At 36.6% G+C, this 17,135-nt stretch overlaps 1 protein-coding gene across 4 annotated transcripts in view; it reads right to left on the bottom strand.

Annotated features, from left to right (window-relative positions):
* Positions 1 to 17,135, bottom strand: part of DLC1 (DLC1 Rho GTPase activating protein) — a 229,030-nt gene that overhangs the window by 200,316 nt on the left and 11,579 nt on the right. For 2 of the 4 annotated variants that reach the window (XM_021395399.1, XM_021395395.1), the window contains exons 4-5: positions 14,000 to 14,091; positions 12,337 to 13,504 (exon numbers count right to left, since the gene is read on the bottom strand). In XM_021395399.1, the coding sequence (XP_021251074.1) occupies positions 12,337 to 13,395 (1,059 nt within the window). In that variant the 5' untranslated portion in view covers positions 13,396 to 13,504; positions 14,000 to 14,091. The remainder of the gene's footprint in view (positions 1 to 12,336; positions 13,505 to 13,999; positions 14,092 to 17,135) is intronic. The other 2 variants (XM_021395397.1, XM_021395398.1) reach the window with 1 other exon arrangement.

The raw sequence follows: 17,135 nt of genomic DNA, 5'->3' as shown, positions 1-17,135 counted from the left end.
TCTATCAAATCAGCCATGAATTTACAGGAAGATGCAGCGTGGACCACCAAAAAGAATCCAGTTCACATGCTTTGTCTTTGCTCCACAATGTCACTTTTCACCCTTTATATTACATTAATCAGCAAACTCACTTCAAACAAACAAACAAACAAACACGCTCCTTGCCCAATGTAAAATACTGCAACAGATACATGTCCTCACCCACCGGCACAAACCTTGCTGAAAACAATGGAAAAAACTTCTGCTTATCTGGGAACTGCAAATCACGCTTCAAAATTGTAGCTGCTGAATAATACGTGCAATTGCATGCTGAGAATATTGGGTTTCATTTCCTCATTTTGGTATGGTAGATTACTTATCAGCAACAAGAAAGAACACAGAATGGCTTACAATTCACCCATGTACATTTTCACAATTGTATGATGAATTTGCTTATATGTAACATACCCTACCATGTGCAGACAAATTGAAATGTTATACAAACATCCAAAAATAGAATGCAGTTTGAAATACACATAAAAACTCTCAGATTATAGGGTTCCACAATACGTGTCATTAAAGCGATGTCACATCTCTTATACTTCTACAAGTTCAAAGACTCAGAATAATGAGAGCAAAAGCGTCTGTCATGGACCAGTACAGGATAAGCCCCTACAGCCAGACATAATGAGCACTGGGGAAGGTAAAAATAGATACGGCAGAAAAGAAGTGTGCTAAGAATGGCAGATAGTTTATTCTTTAGCAAATCAGCATGCTGGACTTCAGAGAGGAAGTTTTGACACCTGCCTTTCACATCAAGCTTGTTCCTCACACATGTATTATTTCAGTAGATGGAATCAAAAAAGACATCTGAGTCTTAAATAAGAATCAGCCACTGTGGTTCTTGTGGATCCACTGTGTACATAAAAGCAAAAGTAAAGTGTACCCACAAGAATATATGAAAGGGGAAAAAAAGCCTCAACAAAATAAAAATTCAAGAACTGCAAATAGAAGTCACACTTGCCTACTCTGACATTCTGAATAACTTCACAGCAATATGCTGAGTTAGAAAGAGACAGGTTTCTCTGTATTTTAAAGGATGGGCTACTTCTAGGTTTATTAATTATTTTTGTTTTAATTATTTTTTTTAAATCTTTTCTTTCTCCTCCTATTACGTTACAGAGCTATGAAATTAAGGCAGTGCATATGTACTCAAGTGAACACAATTCATTTCACAAATGACTTTTTTTTTTAAAATTATGAGTCAATATTGTAACTGATTAAAATAGCTGTAACACTAATTAAAACAAGAACATACTTTCAGCTGCTGGCTTTGTGGAAGCCTCCTTTCCCACCCTCACGTGCCATGCTTCAGCATCAGTGAAGTGATATCATGCGTGGCCACAAGCCGAATTCAGAGATTGACAGATCAGTTATAATTGCATTATCCCATTTTGGTCAAAAGAAAATTTTCATAAGTTTTTAAAACAGTGCTCTCTTAAAGCAGAGGTTGGTGGAAAGCATAGAGATGGAAAATCTGTTTCTATTTCAGTTGTGTATCTGGTAAGATGGAAAATTTTTCACGTCTACACAGATGGTAAATAAATTTCTGCTACATGAGGCAGTTCCTGGAATAAAGAAATTTTCTCAAATAATAAGTGCCAATTTTTATTTATTTATTTTTTATTTTTAAAGTTAAGGCTTATTTTTAACTTTCCCAGGGACACGTTGAGAGAACTGTAGAAGTGTCCTTTCACCTTCAGAATTCTGGTCTAATTCCAGAAATAGCCTCTAATGCTGCTCCCAGCATAGCTGAGTTTTCTTTACACTTTAAAAGATGTTTCAAAGCAAAGATCAAAGCTCCACAATTACACTTTGCTCCTGGTAAACATTCCTGCCGAATGTCACAGTTAGAAAATAAAAAACATCTTTTTAAATCCTGAGACAATCATCAATGACTAACTCTGCTGACATTTAAGCTGTCATTATTATGCTCCATGAGGCAGTGCTGCTGCTTCACAGAGGATAGGCTTTCTTTGTTATTTTCTCAGGGTTCAAGCTGTTAGAAAATGAAATGGAAGGGACCAGGAGAGGAAGCCCAGAACTAGGGACCAAGCCACTGTAGGCTACACCAGCTGACCAAGTTATGAGAAGTTATTATATTTTATATATACATATACACATGCACATATATATGTATTTTGTCAGATAGTCTTTTAAAAGGAGTTGAGCAGAGTTTTTGCCCAACTACAGAAACAAGGGCTGGGTAATGGGACTATGAATCTTACCCTTGATGTTTAGAACAGAGCTCTCTTGTCACACCAAGGTTTAGCACAAGTCATGGAAACCTCTCATCCCTTCTCCCAACAACTTCGTATTCCCTTCCTAGCCCATTCATTGAGTGTATGGCTCTGCATGGCTGTTGCATTGAGCCTGAAATGAAACCCTGTGAAATGATGATACTCAGTAGCAGAAAAATACACAGCACTCTTAAATCACGGAGTGATCTTTCCCTTACATACACAGACGTTGTTTTATACTGCCACACTGAGCTTAATGCATGAAATGAGGAAAAAAAGTAATCACATAATTTCTGGAAAGGCAGGAGTGTAGGGAAAGTATTAGTGATTTTAACAAGCTGACAAAAAGAGTACATATAAGATGAAGAAGAATTGTTTTTTGTCTGAGAGTGTGGCTGACATTAAAGAGAAGACATTCTTATCTGAGGATTCTGTTCCCAAGTGAACAGGATTCAGGAATATAAACTTTTCTCCTGAATCAGATTAAGGCTGCTTCCGCCCCAGTTGTAACTGTTCATCTGCAAAAGCGCAATTGATTCATGTAAAACACACACATTGCAAAAGAACCTGCAATAAGCAATGCAATATGGTTTTTCCAAAAGCTTAATAGAATGTTTGTGAAATTTTCTAAATTACAAGTTCTGCAGAATATCATCCACAAGAATGTTAATCAAGGAACAGCTATGGAGGAATGTCTCCCAAAATCATCCTTGAATTTTGTCAGTAGTGAGGAATGTTTGGAAACAGTTCATTGAGGAGTTGTTCCTGTGAGCTGAGAAAGCTTTGTGCAATTTAGAGTTGAATAATCACTCTACAAACTCTTTGTTTATAAAATAAACAAATTTTCACCAATTTATTTCCCAGTTTTCCCACACCTATATAACAGTGTCTCAATATTTCTGTCCTGTTTGTCCTACTTCATCTCTTATCTACTTCCATGCTGTTTTACCTCCTATGTAATTGTAAAGCCTAAACAGGGTACTGCTAATCTACCACATCAACTTATCATCTAGCAAATAGTAGAGAATTTTTGTAAACAGGTGAGTTTACAGCACAGGAATAAATTCAGTGGATGTAATGCAGTGTCATGCAAGGATGCAGTCACTAGTAAATTTCCTTGAGACAAACATAGCTCAGCATTTATCAGAATAAAGACAAGTATTTCAGAAAATCTGGGTTTAAGAAAGCATAGTTTATGAGTCCAAAATTTTTGCTTGTGGTCATGCTTTTTCACTTTCAGCACAGTGAAAAATATCAGCTTTTAGCATATTTTGGAACAAAAATGTTGTCCTTCACAAGCCTTAAGCTTCAACACCGCTGGATTTTTTCATGAATTTCTTTTCTTCATACCAAATAGCCCTGAATCGCATTTCAATGATTATCAGTACATGTAAACCATTTTTTTTTTTTTTAAAGATAACAATAATAACACCCAGGATATGAAAACCTGTAGTACAAGAACAGAATCAGTTCCTTAAAAGCTTTTTGTTGCTGTTATTAATGGATATATTGAGAAATATGTTTTAGGTTGAAGAAAAACTACCCAAATGAGTAAGACAATCAAGACATCCAGACAGGAACCTTTGTTTAATTGAATCGGTTTTATACAGAAATGTTTGGGAAGGAGGCATCCCACGGGAAAGGATAAACAAGCTTCCATTTAACATAAATATTTTACATATTGCACTTGCTATTTCAACTCTTATGTAAGGTGAGACTGCAAAAACAATATGAAACTCAAGATATGAAAGTAATTACTGTAATAGGGCACATTATCAAAGAATTTTCTCAGGTTACAGAGAGCCAATTTTTCATTAACAGAGAGTACATAAGCCAAATTCCTTGTATTCTACTGTTGTAGAAGCACGAGACATCAGCTATAACAGACTTATGAAGGAGACTAAGGATCTGGTTTACATTTGTCTTACATTTACCCCAGTACACGCACATACATATACTGCACTGCTGCTCAGATTTTTTTCCTTGGGGAAAGAATATCCTTCTAAATTTGTATTCATAACCATTTTAGGCCATATCCTCTGGAGCTTGGAATGTTTTTTGGCAGCAGTAGAAGTATTATTTCATTTTGCAAAGCAATATTCAATACACTATATGTAACACAGACCCTCTCGTCACCACAAACCTCTTACATTGCCATTGAGAGAGAGAGAGCTGCAGAAGGACGTGAGCATGAGCAACACATTTTTAAGTAGCTTTCAACAATACTACCATGTTGGGAAGTAAGCATAAGAAAAGCTGTGAAAAACATTTTGCAGATTGCTCCCACCCTGCTACAGTTCAGCCCATGGGGACTCAAGTACTTTTAGTTATTGGAATTGGTCAGGTAACTGGGGACTTACCCACCACCATACTACTACGGCCAAGCACTCCTTCACAGCAGTGGTAAAGCTGTTACTACTGCAAAGTCTCAGCCAGAAAAATGTGGTGTATTTACTATTCTGATGCCGTTTTAGGAAATCAGTCATTGGTCCACTTACCATGACCTAGAAATAACAATTTATAGAATACAAGCAGCAAAAAATAGTCATTTACGAATCAGAACTTCTTAAAAATTTGTTTTAAAAGCAACCAAAAATGTTTTAGAATTTTCATTTCTACCAATTACTTCAAACTCAGGCAAAATTAGAAATTTCTGAGTATTAACTAAGTGAAATGGATTGATTCTGGAAGTGTCTAATATCACTCTGGTGGAATGATGGTGTGCAACTATGAACCATGTATAAATACAAATACTTTCATGACCATTTTAGGTAGCTGAAATCCAACTAATGCACAACTTGATGTGCAACAGTCTCTTAGTTTGCGGTCTAGACAACGCTGGCAGCCTTTAAAATTTATTGCTGAGCACTGTCACAAAAATGTGCCAAAGTAAAATTTGCATAAAGGTTATACTGTAATGGTCTGGCAATCATCCCATCCTGCTCTGAGCTTGTTTTAAATATTTTTCAGATTGTTTGAAATACATCATACTTCAGTCCAAACACAAAGGAAGTCTGTGGGAAAGCATTCTTTAGCTTCCCAGATGGAGACAGTATTTATAATACATATTTTTGTGAGAGTGATAGAAAAAATTCATAGTCATCTAATCACATTAATAGGAATGTTTTATGATCACTACTTCCTACTAGTTACCATAGCTAATATGCACAATTAAAAAAATAAATCCCATTGTTTTAGCCAATTTATATTTTTGTATTACATCTCCATTATTAAATGGTAAATTTAGGAAGTTAAGTTTCAGTGCAGAAAAAAGAAATATTCATGACAGCCTGGATGGTTTAAGTTTTTCTTTTGGTTTTGTTTGCTTTTGTTTTTAAAGAAAACGTACTACTCATTCTGCTTTACTTGCAACTTTTGCGAGATTCTTCCTGGTGCCTTTAAAATTATGACCATTTAGTAGTAATGTGCAAACGCAGCAAATTTTTTGTGGTAAAGCGACTGTTGATCTCAGTAGTCCACTGTACTAATACTACAGACTAGCTCTAAGGCATGTGGGTTGCAACTAACCTTTCAAAAGCTTTTGTGGCTTCAGATCTCTCATCAGTTTTAGATAGTGTTCATACTAACATGAGTTTGGAAAAACAGATCTATATTCCTTCCTAAAATGTTTGGAAACTAGGCCTGAAAATGAAAAGAGATGTAGAAGTGGAACAAAAGCATGAGAAAACATTCAAACACTGTTTGAATGGCCATCTTTAAAAAGAGATTATCAGACTTCCAATATTTGTGTTTGCTATTGTCCTTCACAAAACCATTCCCAAGATGCCAAGATGATATTATTCATTCTTGTGCATGAAAACAAAGCAATTTTGGCATGAGAGCCGGCCTGAATTATGCAGGAAATACAGTAAAAGAACCATACGATTCGAATGCAATTTTGCTGTGAGATGTTCTTCTACAGTTACTAGTTTCTGCTCTAAGGTTGTAACATCCAAGTTCAGCAAGGCTCTTAAACATACTCAGAAAAACCACAGTCATTCCACTGACTGCATGAATTCTTTTCTAATGTCTGGATTTAAGCATGAAGCCTTGGTCTCCTGTGACCACTGTTGTTCACATTTTCGGAATTTCTGATAGCCATCATAATCTGAGAACTCAGGGGATCACGTTCTGCTTGCTGGATTGCTGCACTAGAATATTTGCAAGAGAATGATTTTTAGAAAATACATAATGGGAAAACAAACTGCAAAATGTATGCATTTCTACTTTTTTTTTTGGTGGAGGAGGAGGCAAAGATGCAGTTAAAGAAAATCACTAACATTTACAGCTGTAGAATCATAGAATCCTTACAGTTGGAAGGGACTCTGAAGGCCATCTAGTCCAACTCCCTGCAATGAACAGGGTCATCCACAGCTAGATCAGGTTGCCCAGGGCCTTATCCAGCCTCGCCTTGAAAGTCTCCAGGGACAGGGCATCAAGAAATGTTTTCCTTATATCTAATCTAAATCCTCCTTGAGTTCGAAACCATTTTGCCTTGTTCTATCACCACAGACCCTGCTAAAGAGTCTGTCCCCTTCTTTCCTATAGCTCCACTTTAAATCATAGTGCTCTAGTTGACCCACATTTGCAGGCTGAATCTTAGAATAAAGTAAATTCAATTTCCTATAGCCGAATCAGGATATAGCAAAATTCACATTCCAATTTTTAATTGTTTCTGCATTTTCTTGCTATTTATTTTTGTACTTTTATCTTCAGTGTTGTCGCAGGTTCAAGCCAGGACATGTTCTTAAGTTGACCTTTGTCAGAATGCAACTCTAGCTAGTTTGCATCCCTAGCAAGTCCACGTCAGCCATTATTACTTATGTAGCAATAATTTAACCTAGAACATCAATAAAACATTTTCTATACAAAAATACACTCTAATAGTTATGCTAAATTATAACTTAAAAACTGAACTGAAAATGGAAGTACCATTAAATTATCCCAGTTCAACAAACACAGGACTGTGGTAAATGGAGATTAAGAATTCAGAAAGACATACTTTGTGGCAATTCTGGAAACCTTGTCTCTGGTATTTTCATGGCAATACAATAAGAAATAGATAAAAAATGTTGGACACTATTGTTCACAGCAGGTTCACAATAGTTTTAAAAAAGAATCTAATGCTTTCTGACTTCACATAAGAAGCAACATTTCAGCCTTATAAAACAGAATTTACTACAGATTATAACAGAAGAGAGTCAGACTTCACATCTCACAAACTCAAGCAGCAAATATGGACAGAAAGGTCTGAATTCAACTAACAAAGTTTTTCTTTTCTCATATTGGTATAATAGTAATTGAAGAAATAATGTAACAAAATATATTGCATCAGACAGAAAATGCAAAACCACACTTAGGGGCTCACAGTTTTAGTGTGGGGAAAAGGCAATGCTTTATAGAACTTGGTCACCTTTTTATCCCTGGGCTTCTTTCTTCATTTACTGCCATTCTTTCGATTATCTTTTTCTTAAATTAATTTGCATCTTATTGATATTAGCTTATATTGGTCATGTCCTTAAGTATCCTTTGCAAATCACAGAGCATATAAGCTAGAAATCTGGATTAAAATAGTAACAATAATAACAAGCATTAGGAAATAGCCCTGATTGTTTTACTCTTTAGTCTTGTAGAAATGTCTTAGAAATAACATCAACTGCTTGAAACTGGAAAGCTTTTCAGTAGGCCTCCATGAAGAATTAGAAGTAGTAAACACAAAATACAAAAGTTTGATAAAAGAGCAATGAGGAAATAATACACTGAAATAGTTGCTAATTTAATTTTAAGAGTCATATAAGCAAAATCTTTCAATGAAACTTAAATGCAGCCTAAGATTACAAGTGAAGAGAAACCGACAAAAATTCACTAAATACACTCCAACTAGTTTGACACTTCAGTTAGTTCTTCCTGAAGTAATATCCCTGGATACCTTTTCTTGAAAGGAATAGAGCTGACATAACAAACTCCAAATCATCAGGCACAATATATCAACAACCTTTTCTGAAACCAATTGTTATATATTGATTTCTTATTTCCTTGCACTTTTTGCAATAAGTACACCTGTGCTTTTTCACTGCTCATCTTACAAAATTTATTAATACTGTTTTATCAAATATCTGCATAGCAAAACAATCTACAAACAGTACCCATATCTTATAAGCCACACAGAACACACATTCCATATAGTCAGTAAGCCCACATTCAAAATAGATAAACTGCACAACAGATTGCACTGGCCTTCAGAACAAGGCAAATCCTGAGAGAAAAATCAGATCTAACAAAGTGAACAGGCAGGAGTGGCAACAGAAGCAGGTGCAGCCAGAGCTCTGCTGTACATGCTCAGGCTCAGGTCTCTCCCAGCAAAACCGCCCTCCACCTTGTTATGCCACCAGGCTCACCACAGAGAGTGCACAGGTGAGAACCAGGACTGCTCCACTGCCTTCAGGACAAGTGGGATACACAGGTGAGCAGCAGGCCTCACTGACAGGTTCCCCAAATGGGCAGAGATGGGTGTGCCAATGCCTGGGCTGGATGTGAAAAGCAGCACGTGGGAGAGTCCTATGGCCTGTAACACCACAACTGTCAGTGATTTTGATAGGAAGAGAGAATTTATTGTGAAAAATTACTATTTTGTGTTGAAAAATGGTTTCCACTAATATGTCACAGTTCTGATACCCTTGTGTACTTACTCAGTGGTCCTCAGTGGGGATTTCATTGGTTGTCTCTAAAACTGATAAAATGAGCAACTTAGAGATCATAAGAAAATATTCACAAGACTCTTTATAAGGTAACGGCCATTTTCCCTCACTCTACAATCAGTATATTGTATTGATTTTTCCTATTTTTGGTAGTATTCACTTGAGAATAAATATTACTTTCTGATTTTGCATAGTGGTGTTCTCTTAACACTTCCATTGCACTATATGTGAACATACTGCAAGCCACTGGGATTCCTATGAGTTGAAAACATTACAGAGCAATCATTAGTTTCAAAGATTATTCCAGTCTTTGGAAAATAAGATCTTATGATTATAATTGTTTTAAATCTAGAATTTATTTAACATAGGACAGCATACAGTAGAGACTAACTGGTGTAAGCACATTTAATAAATCCCTTTACGCTTTTGCTATTTTGTGCTGTTAATAACCATTGGTTTTATGTTACAGATAAACAGAATTGATTTTCAGTCAAGACAGAAGATGGAAAAGCTTGATTGTTGCAGAATCTTTCATGTAGACCTAACCTCATTAACCTCTTACAATTAAATTCAGGCCTTTCCTACTTCCAAACCCTAGAAAGTCATCTTCAGAAAGCAAAGAAAAGGGTACTGTACATCGACCATGTGAACCCTGGCAACTTGAAAGAATGCTGTAACAGCTGGACCTGTTTGCAAAAAGCATCTGCAGTGTCAGTACATCCATCAAGACTAAGGCAACCTACAGCAGTAGAGCTAGTGTTGGTCAAAGGTACTAAACTTTAAGACCTTAAGCCCTCAAAACTACATTCATCTGCAAAGCAAGCACCACAGATCTATGCTATCTCACCTCAGCTTCAGTCCGAAGGCAGCAGATCTAAAGATAAGAGGAGAGGTCATGCTCTGTTGCCACAATTAAAAGCAGTTTAAAATATATTAACAAGGAACAGGTTTTCAGAAGAATTTAGTACCATGAAGAGCAGAATGATCTCTACTAGAGGTCCTAAGATCTTAGCTGTCATCAAGGTTCCTGACAGCACTTTTCTGTGATCCTCCAGAGCGCCACCTCAAGGTGTGAGTGCCCAAATATCTCTAGCAATTTATCTCCATGCTCCTCTTCCAGTATTCTGACCCTTATGTACGTGTATTTAGGTTCAACAGTAACTGATGCTGAGCATTAATCAGACAGGGGTGCATTTTAGGCCTTGACTGCACTGTTTGAACTGCTGACCTTGAGAGAAAAGGTTTTATATATCATTCCCGATTCCTTAAGTCTTCCTGTCCCTGCAAAGCAAATACTTGACTTTTATGGATGGATTCAGTTTCAAGTCAGTTGTTTTTCTAATGTCTTGTTAAAGTTACAAAAGTGGCTTTCAGGGAGAGTTTGTAAACATAGGCACATTTTTCATTACAGATCATTACCAGCCCAGACAAGCCTTTTTGTAAAATAATGTATGATTAGCTATAAGTGATAAAATCCCACAAGCAGGAATGTTGTTTATAGAAGTGTCCTGCAGACTTAGAGATAAATAACACCAGAAGCAACAGCACATCACATCTTTCCTATTTTGCCAAGCAGTTGTTGGTAGCATTCTTTAACTAAAATGTTACAAGGCGACTCCTCCAGATCTGTAGACTCCGTCCCCCTCGACCATGAGCACAGCTTTGCAGTTGCTGCAGCCATGCAACTCTCATCCTTCCCCAAAGAAACAACTTATTCTGCTTCTTTCTATGGTTACTTTACTTAGCTACCCTCACTGGAACCTTTACATTCTATTTAAATATTTAAAGGCACAAACACAAAGCACAAATATATTCTCAATTTTAAGATACACAGAAACTACCATTTTCAAAGCTATTAAAAATACATTGCAATGAAAGTTATTGTGGACAGAGTCACATTGTATCTGTACATAATAAAAAAGTTTAACCCATATTTTCAAATTATAAGAGTTTGAAACTACACTACTAAAATGAAACTTGCTAACAGAAATGTTTGCATCAAAATGAATAAACAGTAAAAATAGTAAAAAGAAAAATAAATGCAGAAAGAGCAGTTGAGAATATGGTTATATAGTTAATTGGTTCTCAAATATGGTATTAATTGGAACTGCTATCTACCCATTTGTTCAGTTCAGCATTTTTGGTCCTTCTAGGTGGTTCATCATAATTGTAACTCAGTCACAGCTGCTACAGTGTCAGCTGAAGACCTACTGCATTAACAGATTGCGTGAGCTACTAGAAGAAGACTGGCATTCTGAGCTTCTGACATCTTTCGCAAAAGTTACAGCTTTCAGTCATGTAACTTGAGTGTTAATTTTACCAAAGGGTTTACACAGAGGATCAGTGGCCAGCAACTTAGGATGCTGGATTGGCGTACAGTGCTTTAGATATCTGAGTTTGTGCTCTAAGAGCTGCAGTTCTACTGAGGCACTACAGCTACAGTACTAGTAGTGCAGCTACTAGTATTAGTACTACACTACTCTACAGAGGAAAAAAAAAAGAATTAATAGAAACCAGATCTACATAAAACAATCAAAAAAAAGCTGAATGATGTTAAATTAAAAAAAAAGAGAGGAGGGAGGGGTAAACAATTAGACACTGGTTATTAGCAAAAATTAGCAACATAGCTGAGGAAGCCAGACTTCAGGATGAATCCTGTAGTGCCACAGCCAGCAAAACTCCTTCAACAAAAGCCAATAGAAGTTTTATTGCTGGGGAATCTGTCCATTAAAAGTTTTGGAATTATGATCCTCTTTACTTTGTGTGGAAAGGGAAACACTCTGGTTGCTTTAAAATTACAAAACATTGTTTCATACTTCTTTCTGTAAGAACATTTTCTCACAGGGCCGAGCTGAAAACCAAAGAATTACTGCTTTTTTTTTTTTTCCAATTCTTTTTTTCCCTTTTAAAGTTTAGTTCCACTTTTTCACAGTCTCTCCCCCTACTTTTTTAAAATAAGACTTCCATGCCACTGGACACAATTTCTTTTGTAAGACAACTAATTATGCCTGATAGTAGAAGAAAAAAAATTTAGAAACAAAACCAAATCCATTGAAGGTGCTTATTCATTTAGCTGTGATCAACATATATAAAACATATAAAGCATATAAAACCACATATATATAATAAGGTGGATACAAAGTGCATTTCAAATTCACAGTTCAGCCATTTTTTAACCTTAAACAGAGTTCTTGAAGCTTAATTGTTGCATAGCCATGTTTTTCTCATAACTATTTGAAGAAAAATCCGAGAAGATAATGAAAAATTATTTTTATCTCCAATCAATATGACATATTCACCTTTGTAAGAAACTGAAAGAAAACATTAGAAACAACTTCTGTACTTCATGAGCATCCTACCTTTTTTTTGCGCAGTTTCACTTGACTGTCTGAATATTCTTGAGTGGTCAAATCAATCCTTAAATGTAAACACTGAGTGTCTTCTGCTGAACTGACATTTGAAAGGCATTTGTTTTCAGGGGCCACTTGAGGTTCTGTGAAACCACTTTCATCCAGACCATTTTCCACTGACGGGACGTGAGAGCAAGGAGAAGGTTGCATAAGGCACTCGCTGGATTCCACTGCTGAGCATGGCTGTCTATCACTGCTGGGGCATGAATCAGAAGAAATCCCACTCTGTACCACATTACATTCAGACTTTCCAAGGCTGTCTTTAAAAGCATCAGATTTCCTGCGCTGTTGTGCAATTACAGCAGTATGAAGCAGCTGTTTCCCAGGCATAATAATTTCTTTCACATTTGGAGAATTAAAAAGATTTTCTTTCTCTACTTGTACTACCTCATTTAAGTCTTCATAACTACAAAGCTCCAGGCTTTGGCCAATATTGCCACAGATATCTCCTTCCATCTTCTCTTTAGGAACTGTGTCACAATCAGGTATGTTACTACGATCTCTAATTATGCCAGATGTTTCAGCTTCCTTGTTACTCTCCGTTTTTTGTACAACCTGTCTTAAGGAGCCTGCTCCATTTAAACTCTTTTCTTCATCTTTTAGTTCCCTTCCAACAGCAGTGATGTGGTGATTAACACCATTCAGGTTGAGTGCAGAATAGTCATCATCCTCATCATCATCAGACACATGGACTAGAGTTTCTGTGCTGGCCTCCAGAAAATGCTCTTCTTCTTCATGGTTTTCATTTTCATCCAATTCCTTTGACACATTTCCAAGCTGCTTTGCAGGGAAGCCAGTTGGCTCTCCGCCATGACAACACTCTGGAAATGAAGCACATTTTTCTTTCCGGTCCACACTCAAAATTTCATCTTTTTCCATACTTGTCTGCAAGTTATCAGCTATGAGTCCATGACGACATGCTGTATTATACTCCACAGACTCCAAAGCCAATCCCATCCACTGGGTCACATGCTCTTCCCAGCTTTTCTTTCTGATTGCTAGAGACATGTCATAACAGTTCAGCAGCAGGCTGCAGCATACCTTCCACAGTGGAGCAGAGATGTCATGGCTGCTGTGTGCTGCTCCAGAGGGAGAGAGTGCTTCATCATTTTAACATCTGCAAAAAATTTAAAAAAAAAAAAGACAAGGTTATTGAATCAACTCCAAATATAAAAAAAAAGAGAGAGAAAGAAGAAATAGTTTAAACAAAAGTGTAAAAGCAAGATAAGGATGTGGGACCAGAAGGATGGGAATTCAGAAGACTGTTTTGTTTAAAGTTTTAGTAGTTTTCATACAAAACTTGACAGTTCTCATAATTCAGTAGAAGTTTTTTTTGTAATTACTCTCCATTATCAAGTAAACAAAAATGTTATAAACAAGCACATGGATAGGCAAGTAGCTCAAGAGCCAAAATCTGACAATGAGTCTCTCTTCACTGTGTCTGTCATAAGATATTTATTTTGATGGATATAAATTCCATTATGTCTTATGACTGCTTTGCACACACAGTTATTTTGTACTTCTTCTTCATCCAGAGATACCCCTGGAGTGCATCACTTTGGCAATTTCTCAAAGAAGTAAGGCAGAACTTGAGGGTTATTCTGAATCTTACCAAAGTTATAAACCACTTCTCTTACAAGTAGATTTGGTCCAGACTTTTTTCCATTTCTCTGATTGCTTCCTTCTCATTAGGACAGGTTATAGCTACAAGCATCACATGAAAATGCAGGGAGAATCAGTTGTTGTATTGTATAAAAAAATACAGTAGTATTAAAATTAATTTAAGTTTTTGGTGTATTTCTTACAAAAAACATCTTAAAACTTGAAAACTAAAACCAAAGCAAGCAAACAAACAAAAAACCAAAACAACAAAAAAACAGAAAACCACACCCCAAAACTTTGGTGAATATATTCAAGATCTACTAACTTAAGGAAGGGACAAAGACTTTGCTTAGGACAGGGCTCTCCAGAAGGTTACTTGTCAGCAATAACTGCATGTCTCATCTGGATTGCCAGGGTCAACCCACTATCCCCACCTACCTATCCATACAGGTATTTTTCATGGATGGTCATTATTAGGCCTTCCGCATAACAACATTTGAGATACATTAATCTCACTACATTGCTTGTATGGAATTAGCGCAAAGAAAATACCTCATAATGTTTTACTCATTATAAAACAAAATCAACAGGTTCTTCATCAAATACCAAAACAGAACTTCTGGCCTGTAAAACATCAGAGGTTGAAGGAGCACTTTTCACTCCCTACGTAAGAACTGTCAGCACTTAGCATGGATCTGCTTATTGATTTCAGCAATAAAGAAGATTAAGCACTAAGTTTCTTCTGGGTCATTTCAATCCACTAAGACAAATTCTGATTGCCCACCAGGGCACAGAGCTGCCTTGAAAAATCACATGCCCAAAGGTTAAAAAAAAAAAGTATTTGTCTTCCATTACATGCAGAACTATGCCATGCAACCAAACCTCAGTAAATTAGGTCTTGATAAAGTGACTTTTAGGATAGAGTTGTACACACTCCTAGATCTTTAGCCTTCTTAGATGATGGCAAGCTCCATTTCACATTCACATTTTCCACCTCCGTGGAGACTGTGCTTAAAAAGAAAATATGTTCATAGGGTAAGAGAATTCCATGCACAAGTCATTAGCGTGTGGGAGGCAGAGGAAAACGGAAAATAACACACACAGCCAGGCCAAAAAAAATGATCTGCTTTTAGAGGGAAAATTTGGTAGTAAGAAGTTAATTTAGCTCTAAGTTTCCCTTTTCTTTCCTGGTTGAATATGAGAGTAAGCTTAATTATTGAAGTGTAAAGTCAAATTACTGCATAAATTTCCAGTACATTTGCACTATTTTGCTGACTTCATTTCAGATCCATAGCCTCCTACTATTTCTAAGTGTGCACACCTCAAACTTACAATGGGATGGAAATCAATAAAGACAATACTATTACTGTCTGTTGCATCTTTCTCTGAGGGATCCTAAAGTACTTTGGAAGAAATTGAATTAGTATTACAACACCACAACATTTTGTTTTGAATTCTGAATAAGGGAAGCTTTACTAAGAGGGGCTCTTTGGTTTCTGCTGCCCTGCATTACCACTGCTAGGAGCTGCAGCTGCTTGCAATTCATTTCCCTCTGTCTTCCCTCTGTCGCCCTCTTAGAAAACTCTGTTTAAGCTCCAGCTCCTTTACAAAAAGTTAAAAACGGTTGCTACAGCCATACATGAGAATTCAAAAAAAGAAGAAAAAAGAAGATGAAGAAAAAAGAGCCATGTGAAAAGCTAAAAAAAATGCAGCTTCCTAATGGAATTCATGCATCCCCCTATCTCAGCTTTTAGCTATTGGTGGCATGCAGCATGCAAGCATTCAAGGAGTTAATGGGTGTGTGTTAATCTTGCTGCTGTTAAATGGAGTTACACGTGTGCCGAAAGGGGAGAACAGATCCCTTACTGTTTTTCATTTTTTGGATATGGAGAGTTATATTTCACGGGGGATGAAAAACAAATAAATTTTACTTGAGGAACCCTTCTGTTTCACTGGCACTATCACTAGTTTTCGCTGCTTCGCAGACTGCAGAAAAAAAATGATTAAACAGGTGAATACCAAATGCTTTGCTTGAAATACAAGACAAATAAATACATGACAAGGAAGCTTTCATTGTTTTCTAAAATATGAGCTTGCATTAGCACTGAGTATGAAATATTTACTTTACAGATGCCTGCTATCTGGGCAGCCCCAGTTCTCCGAAGTCCCCTCTGGCATGTGAAGCCTTCCATCAACCAGTCTGATGGAAACTCACTTTTCTTCCTCTTCCTCTTCCTCCTCTGCTCCCCAAAGACTCCATTATCTGCTACAATTCAGCTCAGAAATTCTCTCCCTGCTATAACTACATGATAGTCACAGGCCAACAAGGAGCTTTTCTCTCTTTTCCACTTCCACATGCTGGGTCACTTATTTACTTTGCACTCACATCTGCTGTACTTGGGAAGATCTACCACTCCAGTAGTGGAATAGGATCCATAACTGTGCTCCTTCCTCCTCCAGAGATAAAAGTGTGCTGCTATTTTTTTTCTGCTATTGCTGTCTCTCTTTTTCTTAATGTGCAGCATCTTCTTCCAGCTGAGAAATGCTGCTCTCAAGTCCAATAGTACTCCACTAAGGGAAGACACAACCCCTTTCTCCCATTCATTACCATGCCACAACTGTATAACTTTAAACCGGATAACTTTTTTTCAGTTTTTTTAAGCTCAGTCAAGCAGAGGAAGTCTAGCAGTCTAGTTCACTTGATTTCTTTAAATAGACTTACGTTTTACTAATTTTCAGTCACTGGGCAGCTCTATGGCCTTTCAGATCCAGAGAGTGACAAGTGGCAGTGAATTTAGATTTTCTTGTGCTAGCAAGAGAGAGTGTTACTAAGTTTTCAAACAGACCAAAAGAATAAAAGAAACATCACTAGGGAAGCAATTTTGAAGAGACTGATTTTGTTCATTTTAATTTAGTAGATATTTTTCTTTAAGTATACAGTCAATGCCTATCATGAAGGATTTTGCAAAACTCTAAAATTTACAATAGAACTGCTGTTCTGACCGCTAAAAATATCAGCTTTTTCACTGTAATTCCAGTTTCCAAATTTTAATAAAAAGTACTTATTTCTAATTAGTATTTCTGTACATTTTTATAAGTATTTATTCAAGTATTTATGAAACTTAGTCTTTCTTGAAATGTTTTAA

This window comes from Numida meleagris, chromosome 4 (assembly GCF_002078875.1).
Source record: "Numida meleagris isolate 19003 breed g44 Domestic line chromosome 4, NumMel1.0, whole genome shotgun sequence".
Classification (NCBI taxonomy): Eukaryota; Metazoa; Chordata; class Aves; order Galliformes; family Numididae; genus Numida; species Numida meleagris.
This window is presented reverse-complemented; position numbering and strand designations above follow the sequence as displayed.